This window comes from Lactuca virosa, chromosome 1 (genome assembly GCF_052849685.1).
Source record: "Lactuca virosa cultivar CGN04683 chromosome 1, Lactuca_virosa_CGN04683_v6, whole genome shotgun sequence".
Classification (NCBI taxonomy): Eukaryota; Viridiplantae; Streptophyta; class Magnoliopsida; order Asterales; family Asteraceae; genus Lactuca; species Lactuca virosa.
In genome coordinates this window covers 190,998,189-191,021,964 of record NC_136426.1, presented here as the reverse complement: position 1 = coordinate 191,021,964, position 23,776 = coordinate 190,998,189, and the positions used below count along the sequence as shown (strand labels likewise).

At 36.3% G+C, this 23,776-nt stretch overlaps 2 protein-coding genes across 5 annotated transcripts in view; both read right to left on the bottom strand.

Moving 5' to 3' along the window:
• Positions 1-23,776, bottom strand: part of LOC145163434 (disease resistance protein RPV1-like) — a 49,519-nt gene that overhangs the window by 19,927 nt on the left and 5,816 nt on the right. For 2 of the 4 annotated variants that reach the window (XM_079082276.1, XM_079082287.1), the window contains exons 2-7: positions 22,854-23,536; positions 21,014-22,148; positions 20,598-20,921; positions 19,621-20,517; positions 18,999-19,534; positions 17,643-18,311 (exon numbers count right to left, since the gene is read on the bottom strand). In XM_079082276.1, the coding sequence (XP_078938402.1) occupies positions 19,148-19,534; positions 19,621-20,517; positions 20,598-20,921; positions 21,014-22,051 (2,646 nt within the window). In that variant the 5' untranslated portion in view covers positions 22,052-22,148; positions 22,854-23,536 and the 3' untranslated portion in view covers positions 17,643-18,311; positions 18,999-19,147. Of the gene's footprint in view, positions 1-17,642; positions 18,312-18,998; positions 19,535-19,620; positions 20,518-20,597; positions 20,922-21,013; positions 22,149-22,853; positions 23,537-23,776 lie in introns of those variants that run through there. The other 2 variants (XM_079082278.1, XM_079082282.1) reach the window with 2 other exon arrangements.
• Positions 13,325-13,870, bottom strand: LOC145125790 (uncharacterized). The gene has a single exon (XM_079061206.1). The coding sequence runs from the start codon at positions 13,868-13,870 to the stop codon at positions 13,325-13,327; it is 546 nt and encodes a 181-aa protein (XP_078917332.1).

Sequence of the window (23,776 nt, the reverse complement as noted above, 5' to 3'; positions counted from 1 at the left end):
CTTGTAACAGGTGAATAGGTGTCAAAGAAGTCTTGACCCTCTTTTTGATGATACCCTTTAGCTACTAAACGAGCTTTGTACTTCTCAATTGTACCATCAGGTCTAAACTTTTCTTGAAAATCCATTTGTGCCCAATTGGTTTTTGCCCAGGTGGCAAATCTACCAATTTCCAAGTGTTATTCTACACAATGGAATCGATCTCACTTTTGATTGCCTCTTTCCAAAAGGGAGCTTCAGAAGAATCCATAGCATCCTTATAAGTTTGTGGTTCTTTATTCACTACATAGGTCATGTAATCAGGTCCAAAATCTTTGGCAATTTTGCCCCGTTTGCTTCTTCTAGGTTCTAAGTTCTCTTCTTGAACCTTAGAAGAAATCTCTTCATTTGATTGTAAACTTCTGTCTGGAATGGTATCATTTAGTCCATCATCTAGAGGTCTTTTCCTAGAGTAGGTAACCTCTTTCCCTTTATCCTTAAAAGGAAAAATATTTTCAAAGAATTCAGCCTCTGCTGATTCCATGATGGTTTGGTTATGGATATCATCAACATGTCATTTAAACACAAGAAACCTATAGGCTGCACTATTCATGGCAGGGCCAAGATAGATGCAATCTATGGTTTTTGGTCCAAGTTTAGTCCTCTTAGGAAGAGGTACTTGTACCTTAGCAAGACAACCCCACACTTTCATCCTTTTATAAGAGGGTAACCTCCCTTTCCACTGATGATAGGGTGATTTATCACTCTTTTTATGAGGAATTCTATTAAGAATTGAGTTTGCTGCAAGACATGCTTCTCCCCACAGATTATGTGGTGCTCCAGAAGTAATTAACATTGAATTAATCATGTTTTTCAATGTTCTATTCTTCCTTTCTGCCACTCCATTTTGCTGAGGAGTATATGGAGCAGTTGTTTGATGTATAATACCATTTAAGGAACAAAATTCAGCAAAGTCTTTGGATTCATATTCTCCTCCTCGATCAGACCTTAGAATTTTGATCTTTTTGTCAAGTTGATTTTCAACTTCAGCCTTGTAATTCTTAAAATAATTCAAGGCTTCATCTTTGGTATTTAACAAATAAATATAACAATACTTGCTGCAATCATCAATAAAAGATATATAATAATTCTTTCCTCCTCTTGTAGGTGTTGCTCTAAAATCACATAAATCAGAGTGGATTAAGCCAAGTATTTCATTAGATTTTTCAACTGATTTATGAGGATGTTGTGAAAATTTAGATTCTACACAAACCTCACATTTTCTGTTTTTATCTAATGTACATTTTGGTAACATGCCAAGTTTTGCCATTCTTTGAATAGAACGAAAATTGACATGTCCCAAACGAGAATGCCACAAAATTGAAGGATCATGCATATACATAGAAGAGGGGCTAGTAGTGCCCATTATTGCATTAGCATTAACATTGGTTACATCATTGTTTGGTGTTTCAACACCATAGTACAAAGGTAAGACACTGACTTTGAAGAGACCCTCACTAAGGTATCCTTTTCCAACATACACCCCACCCTTGGTGAGAACAAACTTATCAGACTCAAATACAAGTTTGAAACCTTTGTTACTAAGAATAGGACTAGAAATCAAATTCTTAGTAATTTCAGGAACATGCAAAACATCACTTAAAATGAGTTCTTTTTCAGAAGTCAGTTGCAGCTTCACTTTTCCCTTTCCTTCAACTTTTGCAGTAGAGCCATTCCCCATAAACATTGGTTCAGAATCCGAGACTTTCGGGTATGTAGAAAACATAGTTCGGGAGTTGCAAATGTGCCTTGTGGCTCCAGTATCAATCCACCAACCCACACAATTGCTAACCATGTTGGTTTGAATCACAGCAACAAACTGATTTGGTGATTCAACCATGTTGGCTTGACCAGAATTTCCTCCACCAGAATTACCACCATTGTTTCCATTGTTTCCTCCATTGTTTCCTCCATTATTTCCTCCATTGTTTCCTCCTTGACCCCTCCTGAATCTGCAATCTTTGGCCTTGTGTCCAATTTTGCCACAAACATAGCATGGACCAGAATTCTTCTTGAAATTCTTCTTGTTAGGGCCATGATTTTTGCCATCTTTGGAAGAGTTTTTGGAGCCTTGCTTCCCTTTCTTGTTGTTGTGTTTTTTCTTTGAAGTACTTGCTTCTCCAACAAAGTTTGCACTTGGTTTCAAGGAATTTGCATCTGCCTTCTCATTGAATCTGTTATCTTCTTCCACACGAATTCTCAACACAAGTTGCTCAAAACTCATGTCATCAGTTAAGTGTTTAAGATATAATTTGAAATTCTTCCAAGAAGGAGGAAGTTTTTCAATGATTGAACCAACAAGAAAGTTAGAGTTTATACCCATACCTTCAACTTCAAGATCATGTGCAATGACTTGAATTTCCTCCACTTGTTTGAGGACAGATTTGGTATCCACCATCTTGAAATTCATGAACTTTCCAATCACGAATTTCTTGGAACATGCCACTTCTGTTTTATATTTCTTTTCCAGTGATTCCCATATCTCTCTTGCAGTAGTGATGGTAGAGTAGATATCATAGAGGGAATCATCCAGGGCATTTAGAATATAATTTCTGCAATTATATTCATTTGTGTTCCAAGTTTCCACAACCCTTTGGTGTTCTGCCAATTGGGCTGCAGTGGGTGGTGTTACTCCTTCTGCAGTAGTTGTCCCAGTGGGAGGAGAGGGAGAATCATCAGTGAGAACATTGGAAACATGAAGAGTTGTTAGATAAAACAACATCTTTTGTTGCCATCTCCGAAAATCTGAGCCTTTGAATTTCTCAGGCTTTTCCACATGTGTTTTGATGATGGAATTTTGATCCATTCTTCACTCTTTGATTTCTGTCCTAGATTGTTATGACAGAAGTATATGATCAACTAGAGCAATAGAAATAAAAAAAAACGAAATTGAAATATATATATATATATATGTAATATACAAGAATCAGTTTACAGAAAACATACTTGAAGATTTATGTTTACAACAGAAACACAAAAAACGAAATTATGTAGATTGAGGCCTGCAAATTGCAGTGTCCTAAGACAGAAATTTCCCTGGTAGGGATCTGTCTAGAGGATACAACAATCAATCCAAGAAGTACTCTTGAATCTGTCGAAATTTCTATGTCCCCTTCATCTTCATCTTCAGGAAGAACGAATTTTGAAGAGAATTTGTGGTGATTGTTTCTGTAACCCCTCACAAATGACAGAAATCATGTATTTATAGGTATTGATTATGACAGTTAAAAACTGTCAAAACCGAAAATAACTTCCAAATACCTGTCATTCAGTGATTACGAATTTAATGAAAATAAAGAATAAAAATTAATTTCGTAATTAAAAATTATTTAATTAATCAGGAAGACCCCAAGAGCCCCAAGGCCCAAGGCCCATCTTTTGACCATTAAATATTCTTTTGATATTAGCCTATTTTGAGTCCAATTAGGCTAATCCAACACCACAACCCAAGCCCAATATGCTTAACCCATTACTTGACCCATTTAATTAAATGAGTGGGACAAGACATATAAGGTGGGAGAAAGTTTTCTCTTCCACCAATGTGGGATAAGTCCCACATTATTAAGCAAAGTTCCAACAATACCCCACATTTTCTATTCAAACTCCAAGAATACCCCACATTTGAATAGAAAATAAGTGAACTTTGATATTCAAATAAGGGAAGTAAGATATGACATGCATCTGAATAGGTGTTGTAAAACTTGAACCTTTCATAGTGAGTACTACTTGGATCTACTTTGTGGGTAGTGAACTAGATTCTTGAACTAACAACTTTTTATTGTAGAATAATACAAGAAGTATCACACATATCATATCTAAGCATAGATCATTTCTTACCGTTGTGTTCATTTCGGTCATGAACGATCCTTTCTTCATGAGACTTTTAGAGAGCTTAGCCATATCAGCTCCCAAAGATGCGACCTCACATCCATCTCACATAGGTAATACTAATCTGGAACAATCCGTACTTATTCCACTATAAAAGCTATCAGCATTATTAAGAATAAAGAATTCATCCTTATATCATCAACGGAAAAACACAAAATAAATATCATAAGAGTGAGCATACCTTTGTGTTAGTGCTTCTTTGAGTCTTCCCCAACTTGTTGTCCTATTGAACCTAGACCATGGGATCTCCAATGTTGCTAGGTTAGGTTTCCGCCAGGTGGTGACTCATTGTGTTGGCTTTAAGCCCATTCCCCTCGATGTGAAGAGAACTTGCTCTCTACTAAGGCCTTTTGTAAAGGGATCAGCTATATTTTCCTTTGACTTTATGTAACCAATGGAAATGATTCCATTCTTCAGCAAGTCTCTTATTGTAATATGTCTGCGCCTAATGTGTCTCGACTTGCCATTGTATATATCTGACTTTGTACTCTAGTAAGAGCAGCCATACTATCACAATGTATGCCAATGGCAGTAACAGGTTGAGGCCACAGAGGAATACCTTCTAGGAAGCTTTTAAGCCATTCTGCTTCTTCAGCAGCTTTGTCTAAAGCAACAAACTCTGCTTCCATTATAGAACGAGTAGTCACAGTTTGCTTAGATGATTTCCAAGAGATAGCAGCTCCACCAAGAGTGAACACATATCCACTTGTGGATTTTGCCTCTGAGGTATTGGAAATCCAATTTGCATCACAATACCCTTCAAGAACAGGAGGATATCTCGTGTAATGCAATCCATAATTCATTGTATGCTTTAAATATCTAAGCACTCTCACTAATGCATACCAATGATCTTTCCCAGGATTGTGGGAGTAGCGGCTCAATCTACTTACACTATAATCCAAGTCCGGTCGAGTACAATTCATAATATACATTAAGCTACCAAGAACTTGAGTATATTCTAACTGAGCTACACTATCACCTTTATTCTTCTTAAGATGACTTGAAGGATCAAAAGGGGTGACTACCGGCTTGTCATCATAGTGTCCAAACTTCTTAAGTACACTTTCAATATAATGGGACTGAGTAAGAGTATAACCATCTGATCTTCTTTGAACTCTTACACCAAGGATCACATCTAATACTCCCAAGTCTTTCATGGAAAAGGAGGAGTGTAGCATTTTCTTGGTTTGATTGATCACATCCAAATTAGTACCCATTATAAGCATATCATCCACATACAAGCATATGATAACACAAGCATTCTTGTATTGTTTGACATAAACACATTTATCACATTCATTAATTCTAAATCCATTAGAGAGTAATGTGTTGTCAAACTTCTCATGCCATTGTTTTGGAGCCTGTTTTAGTCCATAAAGTGATCTAACTAGCGTACAAACTTTGCTTTCTTGACCCTTAAACACAAACCCTTCAGGTTGGTTCATATATATTTCTTCATCTAGTTCACCATACAAGAAGGCAATTTTCACATCCATTTGGTGTATTTCCAAATTGTGAATGGCTGCAATTGCTACTAATGTGTGAATTGATGTAATTCTTGTAACAGGCGAATAGGTGTCAAAGAAGTCTTGACCCTCTTTTTGACGATACCCTTTAGCTACTAAACGAGCTTTGTACTTCTCAATGGTACCATCAGGTCTAAACTTCTTCTTGAAAATCCATTTGTGCCCAATTGGTTTTTGCCCAGGTGGCAAATCTACCAATTTCCAAGTGTTATTCTGCACAATGGAATCGATCTCACTTTTGATTGCCTCTTTCCAAAAGGGAGCTTCAGAAGAATCCATAGCATCCTTATAAGTTTGTGGTTCTTTATTCACTACATAGGTCATGTAATCAGGTCCAAAATCTTTGGCAATTTTGCCCCGTTTGCTTCTTCTGGGTTCTAAGTTCTCTTCTTGAACCTTAGAAGAACTCTCTTCATTTGATTGTAAACTTCTGTCTGGAATGGTATCATTTAGTCCATCATCTAGAGGTCTTTTCCTAGAGTAGGTAACCTCTTTCCCTTTATCCTTAAAAGGAAAATTATTTTCAAAGAATTCAGCCTCTGCTGATTCCATGATGGTTTGGTTATGGATATCATCAACATGTGATTTAAACACAAGAAACCTATAGGCTGAACTACTCATGGCAGGGCCAAGATAGATACAATCTATGGTTTTTGGTCCAAGTTTAGTCCTCTTAGGAAGAGGTACTTGTACCTTAGCAAGACAACCCCACACTTTCATCCTTTTATAAGAGGGTAACCTCCCTTTCCACTGATGATAGGGTGATTTATCACTCTTTTTATGAGGAATTCTATTAAGAATTGAGTTTGCTGCAAGACATGCTTCTCCCCACAGATTATGTGGTGCTCCAGAAGTAATTAACATTGAATTAATCATGTTTTTCAATGTTCTATTCTTCCTTTCTGCCACTCCATTTTGCTGAGGAGTATATGGAGCAGTTGTTTGATGTATAATACCATTTAAGGAACAAAATTCAGCAAAGTCTTTGGATTCATATTCTCCTCCTCGATCAGACCTTAGAATTTTGATCTTTTTGTCAAGTTGATTTTCAACTTCAGCCTTGTAATTCTTAAAATAATTCAAGGCTTCATCTTTGGTATTTAACAAATAAATATAACAATACTTGCTGCAATCATCAATAAAAGATATATAATAATTCTTTCCTCCTCTTGTAGGTGTTGCTCTAAAATCACATAAATCAGAGTGGATTAAGCCAAGTATTTCATTAGATTTTTCAACTGATTTATGAGGATGTTGTGAAAATTTAGATTCTACACAAACCTCACATTTTCTGTTTTTATCTAATGTACATTTTGGTAACATGCCAAGTTTTGCCATTCTTTGAATAGAACGAAAATTGACATGTCCCAAACGAGAATGCCACAAAATTGAAGGATCATGCATATACATAGAAGAGGGGCTAGTAGTGCCCATTATTGCATTAGCATTAACATTGGTTACATCATTGTTTGGTGTTTCAACACCATAGTACAAAGGTAAGACACTGACTTTGAAGAGACCCTCACTAAGGTATCCTTTTCCAACATACACTCCACCCTTGGTGAGAACAAACTTATCAGACTCAAATACAAGTTTGAAACCTTTGTTACTAAGAATAGGACTAGAAATCAAATTCTTAGTAATTTCAGGAACATGCAAAACATCACTTAAAATGAGTTCTTTTTCAGAAGTCAGTTGCAGCTTCACTTTTCCCTTTCCTTCAACTTTTGCAGTAGATCCATTCCCCATAAACATTGGTTCAGAATCCGAGACTTTCTGGTATGTAGAAAACATAGTTCGGGAGTTGAAAATGTGCCTTGTGGCTCCAGTATCAATCCACCAATCCACATAATTGCTAACCATGTTGGTTTGAATCACAACAACAAACTGATTTGGTGATTCAACCATGTTGGCTTGACCAGAATTTCCTCCACCAGAATTACCACCATTGTTTCCATTGTTTCCTCCATAGTTTCCTCCATTATTTCCTCCATTGTTTCCTCCTTGACCCCTCCTGAATCTGCAATCTTTGGCCTTGTGTCCAATTTTGCCACAAACATAGCATGGACCAGAATTCTTCTTGAAATTCTTCTTGTTAGGGCCATGATTTTTGCCATCTTTGGAAGAGTTTTTGGAGCCTTGCTTCCATTTCTTGTTGTTGTGTTTTTTCTTTGAAGTACTTGCTTCTCCAACAAAGTTTGCACTTGGTTTCAAGGAATTTGCATCTGCCTTCTCATTCAATCTGTTATCTTCTTCCACACGAATTCTCAACACAAGTTGCTCAAAACTCATGTCATCAGTTAAGTGTTTAAGATATAATTTGAAATTCTTCCAAGAAGGAGGAAGTTTTTTAATGATTGAAACAAGAAGAAAGTTACAGTTTATACCCATACCTTCAACTTCAAGATCATGTGCAATGACTTGAATTTCCTCCACTTGTTTGAGGACATATTTGGTATCCACCATCTTGAAATTCATGAACTTTCCAATCACGAATTTCTTGGAACATGCCACTTCTGTTTTATATTTCTTTTCCAGTGATTCCCATATCTCTCTTGCAGTAGTGATGGTAGAGTAGATATCATAGAGGGAATCATCCAGGGCATTTAGAATATAATTTCTGCAATTATATTCATTTGTGTTCCAAGTTTCCACAGCCCTTTGGTGTTCTGCCAATTGGGCTGCAGTGGGTGGTGTTACTCCTTCTGCAGTAGTTGTCCCAGTGGGAGGAGAGGGAGAATCAACAGTGAGAACATTGGAAACATGAAGAGTTGTTAGATAAAACAACATCTTTTGTTGCCATCTCCGAAAATCTGAGCCTTTGAATTTCTCAGGCTTTTCCACATGTGTTTTGATGATGGAATTTTGATCCATTCTTCACTCTTTGATTTCTGTCTTAGATTGTTATGACAGAAGTATATGATCAACTAGAGCAATAGAAATAAAACAAACGAAATTGAAATATATATATATATATATATATATATATATATATATATATATATATATATATATATATATATATATATATATATATATATATATGTAATATACAAGAATCAGTTTACAGAAAACATACTTGAAGATTTATGTTTACAACAGAAACACAAAAAACGAAATTATGTAGATTGAGGCCTGCAAATTGCAGTGTCCTAAGACAGAAATTTCCCTGGTAGGGATCTGTCTAGAGGATACAACAATCAATCCAAGAAGTACTCTTGAATCTGTCGAAATTTCTATGTCCCCTTCATCTTCATCTTCAGGAAGAACGAATTTTGAAGAGAATTTGTGGTGATTGTTTCTGTAACCCCTCACAAATGACAGAAATCATGTATTTATAGGTATTAATTATGACAGTTAAAAACTGTCAAAACCGAAAATAACTTCCAAATACCTGTCATTCAGTGATTACGAATTTAATGAAAATAAAGAATAAAAATTAATTTCGTAATTAAAAATTATTTAATTAATCAGGAAGACCCCAAGAGCCCCAAGGCCCAAGGCCCATCTTTTGACCATTAAATATTCTCTTGATATTAGCCTATTTTGAGTCCAATTAGGCTAATCCAACACCACAACCCAAGCCCAATATGCTTAACCCATTACTTGACCCATTTAATTAAATGAGTGGGACAAGACATATAAGGTGGGAGAAAGTTTTCTCTTCCACCAATGTGGGATAAGTCCCACATTATTAAGCAAAGTTCCAACAATACCCCACATTTTCTATTCAAACTCCAAGAATACCCCACCTTTGAATAGAAAATAAGTGAACTTTGATATTCAAATAAGGGAATTAAGATATGACATGCATCTGAATAGGTGTTGTAAAACTTGAACCTTTCATAGTGAGTACTACTTGGATCTACTTTGTGGGTAGTGAACTAGATTCTTGAACTAACCACTTTTTACAGTAGAATAATACAAGAAGTATCACACATATCATATCTAAGCATAGATCATTTCTTACCGTTGTGTTCATTTCGGTCATGAACGATCCTTTCTTCATGAGACTTTTAGAGAGCTTAGCCATATCAGCTCCCAAAGATGCGACCTCACATCCATCTCACATAGGTAATACTAATCTGGAACAATCCGTACTTATTCCACTATAAAAGCTATCAGCATTATTAAGAATAAAGAATTCATCCCTATATCATCAACGGAAAAACACAAAATAAATATCATAGGAGTGAGCATACCTTTGTGTTAGTGCTTCTTTGAGTCTTCCCCAACTAGTTGTCCTATTGAACCTAGACCATGGGATCTCCAATGTTGCTAGGTTAGGTTTCCGCCAGGTGGTGACTCATTGTGTTGGCTTTAAGCCCATTCCCCTCGATGTGAAGAGAACTTGCTCTCTACTAAGGCCTTTTGTCAAGGGATCAGCTATATTTTCCTTTGACTTTATGTAACTAATGGAAATGATTCCATTCTTCAGCAAGTCTCTTATCGTAATATGTCTGCGCCTAATGTGTCTCGACTTGCCATTGTATATCTAACTTTATGCTCTAGTAAGAGCAGCCATACTATCACAATGTATGCCAGATGGCAGTAACAGGTTGAGGCCACAGAGGAATACCTTCTAGGAAGCTTTTAAGCCATTCTGCTTCTTCAGCAGCTTTGTCTAAAGCAACAAACTCTGCTTCCATTGTAGAACGAGTATTCACAGTTTGCTTAGATGATTTCCAAGAGATAGCAGCTCCACCAAGAGTGAACACATATCCACTTGTGGATTTTGCCTCTGAGGTATTGGAAATCCAATTTGCATCACAATACCCTTCAAGAACAGGAGGATATCTCGTGTAATGCAATCCATAATTCATTGTATGCTTTAAATATCTAAGCACTCTCACTAATGCATACCAATGATCTTTCCCAGGATTGTGGGAGTAGCGGCTCAATCTACTTACACTATAAGCCAAGTCCGGTCGAGTACAATTCATAATATACATTAAGCTACCAAGAACTTGAGTATATTCTAACTGAGCTACACTATCACCTTTATTCTTCTTAAGATGACTTGAAGGATCAAAAGGGGTGACTACCGGCTTGTCATCATAGTGTCCAAACTTCTTAAGTACACTTTCAATATAATGGGACTGAGTAAGAGTATAACCATCTGATCTTCTTTGAACTCTTACACCAAGGATCACATCTACTACTCCCAAGTCTTTCATGGAAAAGGAGGAGTGTAGCATTTTCTTGGTTTGATTGATCACATCCAAATTAGTACCCATTATAAGCATATCATCCACATACAAGCATATGATAACACAAGCATTCTTGTATTGTTTGACATAAACACATTTATCACATTCATTAATTCTAAATCCATTAGAGAGTAATGTGTTGTCAAACTTCTCATGCCATTGCTTTGGAGCCTGTTTTAGTCCATAAAGTGATCTAACTAGCGTACAAACTTTGCTTTCTTGACCCTTAAACACAAACCCTTCAGGTTGGTTCATATATATTTCTTCATCTAGTTCACCATACAAGAAGGCAATTTTCACATCCATTTGGTGTATTTCCAAATTGTGAATGGCTGCAATTGCTACTAATGTGTGAATTGATGTAATTCTTGTAACAGGCGAATAGGTGTCAAAGAAGTCTTGACCCTCTTTTTGACGATACCCTTTAGCTACTAAACGAGCTTTGTACTTCTCAATGGTACCATCAGGTCTAAACTTCTTCTTGAAAATCCATTTGTGCCCAATTGGTTTTTGCCCAGGTGGCAAATCTACCAATTTCCAAGTGTTATTCTGCACAATGGAATCGATCTCACTTTTGATTGCCTCTTTCCAAAAGGGAGCTTCAGAAGAATCCATAGCATCCTTATAAGTTTGTGGTTCTTTATTCACTACATAGGTCATGTAATCAGGTCCAAAATCTTTGGCAATTTTGCCCCGTTTGCTTCTTCTGGGTTCTAAGTTCTCTTCTTGAACCTTAGAAGAACTCGCTTCATTTGATTGTAAACTTCTGTCTGGAATGGTATCATTTAGTCCATCATCTAGAGGTCTTTTCCTAGAGTAGGTAACCTCTTTCCCTTTATCCTTAAAAGGAAAATTATTTTCAAAGAATTCAGCCTCTGCTGATTCCATGATGGTTTGGTTATGGATATCATCAACATGTGATTTAAACACAAGAAACCTATAGGCTGCACTATTCATGGCAGGGCCAAGATAGATGCACTCTATGGTTTTTGGTCCAAGTTTAGTCCTCTTAGGAAGAGGTACTTGTACCTTAGCAAGACAACCCCACACTTTCATCCTTTTATAAGAGGGTAACCTCCCTTTCCACTGATGATAGGGTGATTTATCACTCTTTTTATGAGGAATTCTATTACGAATTGAGTTTGCTGCAAGACATGCTTCTCCCCACAGATTATGTGGTGCTCCAGAAGTAATTAACATTGAATTAATCATGTTTTTCAATGTTCTATTCTTCCTTTCTGCCACTCCATTTTGCTGAGGAGTATATGGAGCAGTTGTTTGATGTATAATACCATTTAAGGAACAAAATTCAGCAAAGTCTTTGGATTCATATTCTCCTCCTCGATCAGACCTTAGAATTTTGATATTTTTGTCAAGTTGATTTTCAACTTCAGCCTTGTAATTCTTAAAATAATTCAAGGCTTCATCTTTGGTATTTAACAAATAAATATAACAATACTTGCTGCAATCATCAATAAAAGATATATAATAAGTCTTTCCTCCTCTTGTAGGTGTTGCTCTAAAATCACATAAATCAGAGTGGATTAAGCCAAGTATTTCATTAGATTTTTCAACTGATTTACGAGGATGTTGTGAAAATTTAGATTCTACACAAACCTCACATTTTCTGTTTTTATCTAATGTACATTTTGGTAACATGCCAAGTTTTGCCATTCTTTGAATAGAACAAAAATTGACATGTCCCAAACGAGAATGCCACAAAATTGAAGGATCATGCATATACATAGAAGAGGGGCTAGTAGTGCCCATTATTGCATTAGCATTAACATTGGTTACATCATTGTTTGGTGTTTCAACACCATAGTACAAAGGTAAGACACTGACTTTGAAGAGACCCTCACTAAGGTATCCTTTTCCAACATACACCCCACCCTTGGTGAGAACAAACTTATCAGACTCAAATACAAGTTTGAAACCTTTGTTACTAAGAATAGGACCAGAAATCAAATTCTTAGTAATTTCAGGAACATGCAAAACATCACTTAAAATGAGTTCTTTTTCAGAAGTCAGTTGCAGCTTCACTTTTCCCTTTCCTTTAACTTTTGCAGTAGAGCCATTCCCCATAAACATTGGTTCAGAATCCGAGACTTTCTGGTATGTAGAAAACATAGTTCGGGAGTTGCAAATGTGCCTTGTGGCTCCAGTATCAATCCACCAATCCACACAATTGCTAACCATGTTGGTTTGAATCACAACAACAAACTGATTTGGTGATTCAACCATGTTGGCTTGACCAAAATTTCCTCCACCAGAATTACCACCATTGTTTCCATTGTTTCCTCCATTGTTTCCTCCATTATTTCCTCCATTGTTTCCTCCTTGACCCCTCCTGAATCTGCAATCTTCGGCCTTGTGTCCAATTTTGCCACAAACATAGCATGGACCAGAATTCTTCTTGAAATTATTCTTGTTAGGGCCATGATTTTTGCCATCTTTGGAAGAGTTTTTGGAGCCTTACTTCCCTTTCTTGTTGTTGAGTTTTGTCTTTGAAGTACTTGCTTCTCCAACAAAGTTTGCACTTGGTTCCAAGGAATTTGCATCTGCCTTCTCATTCAATCTGTTATCTTCTTCCACACGAATTCTCAACACAAGTTGCTCAAAACTCATGTCATCAGTTAAGTGTTTAAGATATAATTTGAAATTCTACCAAGAAGGAGGAAGTTTTTTAATGATTGAAACAACAAGAAAGTTACAGTTTATACCCATACCTTGAACTTCAAGATCATGTGCAATGACTTGAATTTCCTCCACTTGTTTGTGGACATATTTGGTATCCACCATCTTGAAATTCATGAACTTTCCAATCACGAATTTCTTGGAACATGCCACTTCTGTTTTATATTTCTTTTCCAGTGATTCCCATATCTCTCTTACAGTAGTGATGGTAGAGTAGATATCATAGAGGGAATCATCCAGGGCATTTAGAATATAATTTCTGCAATTATATTCATTTGTGTTCCAAGTTTCCACAGCACTTTGGTGTTTTGCCAATTGGGCTGCAGTGGGTGGTGTTACTCCTTCTGCAGTAGTTGTCCCAGTGGGAGGAGAGGGAGAATCATCAGTGAGAACATTGGAAACATGAAGAGTTGTTAGATAAAACAACATCTTTTGTTGCCATCTCCGAAAATTTGAGCCTTTGAATTTCTCAGGCTTTTCCACATGTGTTTTGATGATGGAATTTTGATCCATTCTTCACTCTTTGATTTCTGTCTTAGATTGTTATGACAGAAGTATATGATCAACTAGAGCAATAGAAATAAAACAAACGAAATTGATATATATATATATATATATATATATATATATATATATATATATATATATATATATATATATATATATGTAATATACAAGAATCAGTTTACAGAAAACATACTTGAAGATTTATGTTTACAACAGAAACACAAAAAACGAAATTATGTAGATTGAGGCCTGCAAATTGCAGTGTCCTAAGACAGAAATTTCCCTGGTAGGGATCTGTCTAGAGGATACAACAATCAATCCAAGAAGTACTCTTGAATCTGTCGAAATTTCTATGTCCCCTTCATCTTCATCTTCAGGAAGAACGAATTTTGAAGAGAATTTGTGGTGATTGTTTCTGTAACCCCTCACAAATGACAGAAATCATGTATTTATAGGTATTGATTATGACAGTTAAAAACTGTCAAAACCGAAAATAACTTCCAAATACCTGTCATTCAGTGATTACGAATTTAATGAAAATAAAGAATAAAAATTAATTTCGTAATTAAAAATTATTTAATTAATCAGGAAGACCCCAAGAGCCCCAAGGCCCAAGGCCCATCTTTTGACCATTAAATATTCTCTTGATATTAGCCTATTTTGAGTCCAATTAGGCTAATCCAACACCACAACCTAAGCCCAATATGCTTAACCCATTACTTGACCCATTTAATTAAATGAGTGGGACAAGACATATAAGGTGGGAGAAAGTTTTCTCTTCCACCAATGTGGGATAAGTCCCACATTATTAAGCAAAGTTCCAACAATACCCCACATTTTCTATTCAAACTCCAAGAATACCCCACATTTGAATAGAAAATAAGTGAACTTTGATATTCAAATAAGGGAAGTAAGATATGACATGCATCTGAATAGGTGTTGTAAAACTTGAACCTTTCATAGTGAGTACTACTTGGATCTACTTTGTGGGTAGTGAACTAGATTCTTGAACTAACCACTTTTTATAGTAGAATAATACAAGAAGTATCACACATATCATATCTAAGCATAGATCATTTCTTACCGTTGTGTTCATTTCGGTCATGAACGATCCTTTCTTCATGAGACTTTTAGAGAGCTTAGCCATATCAGCTCCCAAAGATGCGACCTCACATCCATCTCACATAGGTAATACTAATCTGGAACAATCCGTACTTATTCCACTATAAAAGCTATCAGCATTATTAAGAATAAAGAATTCATCCCTATATCATCAACGGAAACACACAAAATAAATATCATAGGAGTGAGCATACCTTTGTGTTAGTGCTTCTTTGAGTCTTCCCCAACTAGTTGTCCTATTGAACCTAGACCATGGGATCTCCAATGTTGCTAGGTTAGGTTTCCGCCAGGTGGTGACTCATTGTGTTGGCTTTAAGCCCATTCCCCTCGATGTGAAGAGAACTTGCTCTCTACTAAGGCCTTTTGTCAAGGGATCAACTATATTTTCCTTTGACTTTATGTAACTAATGGAAATGATTCCATTCTTCAGCAAGTCTCTTATTGTAATATGTCTGCACCTAATGTGTCTCGACTTGCCATTGTATATCTGACTTTGTGCTCTAGTAAGAGCAGCCATACTATCACAATGTATGCCAATGGCAGTAACAGGTTGAGGCCACAGAGGAATACCTTCTAGGAAGCTTTTAAGCCATTCTGCTTCTTCAGCAGCTTTGTCTAAAGCAACAAACTCTGCTTCCATTGTAGCAGCTCCACCAAGAGTGAACACATATCCACTTGTGGATTTTGCCTCTGAGGTATTGCAAATCCAATTTGCATCACAATACCCTTCAAGAACAGGAGGATATCTCGTGTAATGCAATCCATAATTCATTGTATGCTTTAAATATCTAAGCACTCTCACTAATGCATACCAATGATCTTTCCCAGGATTGTGGGAGTAGCGGCTCAATCTACTTACACTATAAGCCAAGTCCGGTCGAGTACAATTCATAATATACATTAAGCTACCAAGAACTTGAGTATATTCTAACTGAGCTACACTATCACCTTTATTCTTCTTAAGATGACTTGAAGGATCAAAAGGGGTGACTACCGGCTTGTCATCATAGTGTCCAAACTTCTTAAGTACACTTTCAATATAATGGGACTGAGTAAGAGTATAACCATCTAATCTTCTTTGAACTCTTACACCAAGGATCACATCTACTACTCCCAAGTCTTTCATGGAAAAGGAGGAGTGTAGCATTTTCTTGGTTTGATTGATCACATCCAAATTAGTACCCATTATAAGCATATCATCCACATACAAGCATATGATAACACAAGCATTCTTGTATTGTTTGACATAAACACATTTATCACATTCATTAATTCTAAATCCATTAGAGAGTAATGTGTTGTCAAACTTCTCATGCCATTGCTTCGGAGCCTGTTTTAGTCCATAAAGTGATCTCACTAACTTACAAACTTTGCTTTCTTGACCCTTAACCACAAACCCTTCAGGTTGGTTCATATATATTTCTTCATCTAGTTCACCATACAAGAAGGCAGTTTTCACATCCATTTGGTGTATTTCCAAATTGTGAATGGCTGCAATTGCTACTAATGTGCGAATTGATGTAATTCTTGTAACAGGTGAATAGGTGTCAAAGAAGTCTTGACCCTCTTTTTGACGATACCCTTTAGCTACTAAACGAGCTTTGTACTTCTCAATGGTACCATCAGGTCTAAACTTCTTCTTGAAAATCCATTTGTGCCCAATTGGTTTTTGCCCAGGTGGCAAATCTACCAATTTCCAAGTGTTATTCTGCACAATGGAATCGATCTCACTTTTGATTGCCTCTTTCCAAAAGGGAGCTTCAGAAGAATCCATAGCATCCTTATAAGTTTGTGGTTCTTTATTCACTACATAGGTCATGTAATCAGGTCCAAAATCTTTGGCAATTTTGCCCCGTTTGCTTCTTCTGGGTTCTAAGTTCTCTTCTTGAACCTTAGAAGAACTCTCTTCATTTGATTGTAAACTTCTGTCTGGAATGGTATCATTTAGTCCATCATCTAGAGGTCTTTTCCTAGAGTAGGTAACCTCTTTCCCTTTATCCTTAAAAGGAAAATTATTTTCAAAGAATTCAGCCTCTGCTGATTCCATGATGGTTTGGTTATGGATATCATCAACATGTGATTTAAACACAAGAAACCTATAGGCTGCACTATTCATGGCAGGGCCAAGATAGATGCAATCTATGGTTTTTGGTCCAAGTTTAGTCCTCTTAGGAAGAGGTACTTGTACCTTAGCAAGACAACCCCACACTTTCATCCTTTTATAAGAGGGTAACCTCCCTTTCCACTGATGATAGGGTGATTTATCACTCTTTTTATGAGGAATTCTATTAAGAATTGAGTTTGCTGCAAGACATGCTTCTCCCCACAGATTATGTGGTGCTCTAGAAGTAATTAACATTGAATTAATCATGTTTTTCAATGTTCTATTCTTCCTTTCTGCCACTCCATTTTGCTGAGGAGTATATGGAGCAGTTGTTTGATGTATAATACCATTTAAGGAACAAAATTCAGCAAAGTCTTTGGATTCATATTCTCCTCCTCGATCAGACCTTAGAATTTTGATCTTTTTGTCAAGTTGATTTTCAACTTCAGCCTTGTAATTCTTAAAATAATTCAAGGCTTCATCTTTGGTATTTAACAAATAAATACTTGCTGCAATCATCAATAAAAGATATATAATAATTCTTTCCTCCTCTTGTAGGTGTTGCTCTAAAATCACATAAATCAGAGTGGATTAAGCCAAGTATTTCATTAGATTTTTCAACTGATTTATGAGGATGTTGTGAAAATTTAGATTCTACACAAACCTCACATTTTCTGTTTTTATCTAATGTACATTTTGGTAACATGCCAAGTTTTGCCATTCTTTGAATAGAACGAAAATTGACATGTCCCAAACGAGAATGCCACAAAATTGAAGGATCATGCATATACATAGAAGAGGGGCTAGTAGTGCCCATTATTGCATTAGCATTAACATTGGTTACATCATTGTTTGGTGTTTCAACACCACAACCCAAGCCCAATATGCTTAACCCATTACTTGACCCATTTAATTAAATGAGTGGGACAAGACATATAAGGTGGGAGAAAGTTTTCTCTTCCACCAATGTGGGATAAGTCCCACACTATTAAGCAAAGTTACAACATTCAATGATTTCCGATTTTAATATTTCCACTTTAATGTGTTCAATGAAAAGTTATAACTCCTCTTATTTTGTTACACCCTAAACCAATCGAGAACTTTGATTCCTAATATTTGGTTGTGACGAGAGAAAGGGCAAAAAGTATACCTCATGTGCGCGACCAATTATGTCAGTCTTCCTTTGGGAGAAAGCTCTGAACCAACAATCTTCCTTTTGTTCTGAAAACCGATAAAAAGTTATGTGTTAATCATTACTCGCAAATAATCCACTTCGACAAAGTAGTCGTATTGGGTCCAGATATATTTATATGATGCAACATATCAAAAGACTTAATCAATTGACTGTACTGATAAGCTCCCACACAGAGTAAAGAGAATAAGCAGAAACTTCACAACCAGAAAAAGGTAACTGATAATGAATGATACTAGAATTTATATAATAGGGTTTTCCCATTCTTTCAAGAGGAAGGGCCTCTCCAATAGTTTTTGTTACTAGAATTTTTTTAGCTAACAATCTTCTAGAAAATGAAAACCTGAAATACTCCTCAGGGTTGGGTAAAATGGATGCCAACACACCATACCAAACAAAAAAGGCCGTCCCCCTGTCCTAAAGAGTGATAAGGACTTGATCCCAACTAACTTCAGCCAAACAAGAGTGATACAAAATAAAAATAAAACTTTCTTAATTGCAGCCAAACAAGGGTGATAAGGACTGGACTTGATCCCAACTAATTTGATGGGCTTCCTGGACCTCCTGCTGTAGACTAGACGAATCAATGCTTGGGTCTATTCATTTTATAAATTAAAAGTACCAACTTTTATTTTTTATACTTTTATAAAAACAAAATCTTATCTTATAGGTAAACAAAATCAATAATATATATATTTAACAAAAATCACATCTACCTTGAATGCTGGGGCCGTCTGGAATGAATTTACGATGATAGGGAGACAAGTGAATGCCATACCCAAAAAACCGCCAGTACTCTAGGATGTATTGCCCTGTAGCTGTTTGAAAATGAGAGAGACTCACCCCACACTCCTTTACAAGTTCATTATATGGCAGTGTAACAGTAACTGTAACATGGCTCCATCTCATTCATCCCAAACATCCAATGACTTAACACCACCCAACAATTTCCATCTACAATAACTCTGTCCATGTGACGCTCGTATATCCAGATGCAGTTCTTTGTTAAATTATTAATTGTCATCATTGGCGACCAAGGGAACTGGTCACATGGAACTGGAAAAGAATCATTGGGGGGTTTCAATGTGTCAGCAGAAAAGCAGAAGTTGAGTCCTCTAAGGAGCTTGTTTGGAGATGATGATGACGGAATGGTAAATGATATTGATGGCCCCACACTTCTATGCCTAAACCAACTCGGCATCTCCTCCGCCCTATACATTGTGCTGAATATTCCAAATTCATAAAACATCATCTGCCAAACACAACCACCTTAATTAATCAGCATAAGAAGTATATTATACATATTCACATAGAGAAAAACAATTAATTAAAAAAAACCTGGGTTCCAGATTCCCGAGAATTAGTTCCCAAGTGCCTTTCGTTAAGGAAGTCTAAATTACTCCAGCCCAAGCTACGTAATATCTTTTCCTCAACATGTACCATTGGTTGGATTTTCAAAATGCCTTCAAATTCATATGTAAAACATGCAGAAGTCACCTGCCATGATGATAACTCTACCGGGGACATCTCTGGGTCAAATACGACTTTGCCTAAAGGATACCCATTAACAGAAAAGAGCAACCTGCTTAGTGTACGTGGAGCATGTTCAACTGACTTTAAGTTTTTACAATTGTCGATACTAAGTATCTCAAGCCTAGGAAGGGTTCTCACACAACTAGGCATGGATTTTATAGGATTGCCATCTAAATATAATTCCTTTAACTTGGATAGGCAATTGAAGTCCATGGGAAAGGATTCAGTGGACGACCTATTATTTGCTAGTGACAACCTTATTAAAGACCTCGGTAAATAAACTGTAAACAACTTCATATCACTTGGTATAGCATCCACAAAGGCAGAGGAAGAGGTTCTTGTATTTATGTCATTGTTTTTAGCCTTGCACAATTCCAGTGAATCCTTACCCGTATTCTGCATTCCAGATTCACCGAGACTACAACCATCTAGCAACATTGTTTTAACATTCTTCAACATGCCTATGTTTCTTGGAAGTTTTTCAAGCTTCTTGCAGTAGCTCAAATCGATAAAGACAAGGTCAACACATTGCTCAATTGATTCACAAACCTCAACCAAACCAATGCAATTTCTAACTATTAACCTCTCAAGTGCAGGAAGTTGGTCAAATCCAACAAGATTACGAAGTTGTTTACAGAAACTTAAATTAAGAATCTTCAATGATCCTAGCAACCTTTTCTCTTTTAAGCACGATCCATCCAACTGCGGAAATGGATATAAGTTACAACAGTAGAGAATTTCATTAATGCAAGATGGATGAATAATAAATGAAGATAAGTTACCTTTTGCCTCTTCTCAAACCGATGTGGATTATTATAACAACCAATAAATGATTCAATATTGCTATATGACACGTCAAGAGCAACCAAATTCATCATCGGTAAGTCTAAAGGTATAGACTTTAAATGAAATCCATGCATACACAAGCCTCTTAATTCCTCTGGAAAGTTTGCATAAGACCCATTCATGTGCACATAATTGAGTTGTAGTAGCATCAAATTATCCATGTTACTTAATGCATCAGTTTTCAACTCATATGATACACTCAACTTCTCTTTCTCAAGCATGCGCATGTCAAGGGTAAGGCCTAGTAGATTTCCCTTACCCTGATAAGAAACATAATGCAAAAAATAAATAAATTAGGCAATACAAAATATAATGGACATACACATTACTAAAAGCATGGATGGCCTCTTACCTCTTTTTGTTTCAACACTTTGAATGACTCCTTATGGCACCATAATCGACTTCGCTTCAATGGCTTGTCAATTGATTCTTGACGTACTTCAAATCTTCCCATCTCTTGAACCAAATAATGCATCTCCAATTTATTATTCCATCCTATACTAAGAAAACATATGTCAGTGAGATTCGTGATCCCGGATCTTGTGTTTATATCACATGCCTCTAATATTGTTATGGTAACATCTCTATCTATTCCAACAAAAAAACAAGCAATATGCTTAAACAACTCCTTATCATTTTTGGATGGCAAGGAGTCGAAGCTCATTTTCAAGACATTATTTATAGGGGAACTGATTTCTTTCTTTAACCCTTCGATGCACCCTTCCCAATAAGCTGCATATCGATTATGCAAAGACTTTCCCAAAACTTCAAGAGCCAATGGATGTCCTTCATAATACTTAACAAGCTTATCAGACACCTCTTCATATCCCGCCTTGGGTTGGTTGCACGTGAATGCGTGGGACCACAAAAGTTGTTGTGATGCAAAATCAACTAAGCCTCGAAGCAAATGTCTTTCATGCTTGGGTTTAATGATTGTTTTAAATAAAGAACAACTCTCAGTCAACCAACTGTCCTTTGTTGTGATTATAACTTTGCTTCCGGGATGAAAGCATTTGCTTCCAAGTAATGCATCCAACTCAGCAAGAGTACTGATATCATCAAGAACTAGAAACACCCTTTTACGGGCTAGTGCATCCTCTATCTTTGCGGTGTATACCGAAACATCATGAACTTTAATTGAACTTGTTTTTGAAATGTCATTACAAAGTTGTTCTTGTAAATGAAGCAACCCATTAAACTTTCCATCACATTTCCTAGTGATATCTTCAATATAGCTGCTTGTGTGGAATTCATGAGAATATAGCCCATAGACATATTTTGCTAAAGATGTCTTCCGGATCCCACCTATACCATAAATAGTAAGTACGTCGACCGTATGTGAGGATCCATCTTTCAACCATGAAGTTACAAAGTTAATATGATTTTCCATCCCAATAAGTTGTGGTCGAACGCTCCTTAAGTGTAAATGTAATCTACGGTGGATATCCTTCACAATTTCTTCAATAAACTGTGTCTCGGACCTGAAACTTGATTATATAAGAACTTCAAAACACAATCTACAAAACTAATGAACCTGGGAGATTTAATTTATTCAAAGATCCAAACTAAGATTATATTATAGCTTTAAATTATTAATTGAGTTCTCACATCAAAACCATATTGTAGTTTGCATCAATATGAACAAAATGCTATGAAATACAAGATTTTGCTAATGGATGGTCATAAATATTTGTTTATAATATGACCAAAGCAACCAATGAAATACAAGATTTCAGTAATAGGCCACCCAACTTCACGATGTTTCTACAAGACCATCAAACTTAACCATCAATGTGGTTTTACATGGATTTGAAGAAAATGCCATGACATAGTTATAGGTTATCTTTTACTACATACAACTAAAAGCAGTTATTTATCATATAAGACATTATGATTTGAAGGCAGTATGGTATAATTTTAAATAAAAATCATCTAGAAATTGTGGAGAAGGTTCATCTAAATACACTAACTTATGATAAAATACAAAACGCATAACAAACATGTAAAAGTTATCAAAATGGCTAATCCATCTATATGAACGAGTTTATGAGATCACATATTTGAAAACTTATTCTCAATTATGTGCATCTTCAATATATCCTAATACATCAGATATATGTCTATTTGATGATTTAGAAAAACTTATTGAAATGCACAGGGAGATGAGTAAGGGTAAGAAAGTGGTCACCTACCATTTACGTCATTCCCTTTTAAATCAGCAACTTGTATAAGCGCTTTATTCCATCGGTCCATCTTTTGAGCCCATTGACTTCTTTTATTTGCATTTGTCTCTGACTCCATTGTCTGTTTATGCTTATCCATTGCATCTCCAGAGCTACTTTGTTGCTTCCTAACATGTGTGGGCTCCACATGATAAAATATTGGGATGACTATATGGTTGGATGTCATACGCTGCTCAAGGATCAGCACCAATTCATCCAGGCACCATGTTGAAGAAGCGTAATTCTTAGACAATATGATAACAGAAGCCCGAGATGCCTTAATTGCACTCTGTAGTTCCGGTTTCAGATCTTCCCCTGTTTCAATCTCTTCATCATCCAAGAAGGTATTGATATTGGCATCAATGAGGGCCTTATGAAGGTGATCAGTGAAACTATGACGAGTGTCAACACCTCTAAAACTTAAAAATACATCATATCTATGACCATCGGTTGATGAACTATGGCCATGAGTTGATGAAGCAGGAACACGCGCTGATGAACTAAGACCATGAGTTGATGAAGAAGATGAAGATTCTTCTGGAAGCTCAGATAAAACCCCATAATAAATTATGGGTTGATGACCCTTTACCTTTCTCAATAAGCTCTCAAACTCTTCACTTGTGCTTTAATGTCAGGACCCGTACAAAGTGCCTCTGCAAAATAGCAAATTATTGATTACAATATGAAACTTAAATCTCATCTGCTGCTAATAGCAGAGTATTGATGTAAAATAAAAATTACATTGCCATGTGAGTTATTTAAATTGTAATTTTTGATCTCTTGATCTCTCATTTATGAAAAAGACGTAGATGCCCTCCTGATCCTCATAACTAAAATGCCCTTGAAAGTATGCCTAGCATGACAAATGCAGCCTAAAAGTTAGATCATGTAGC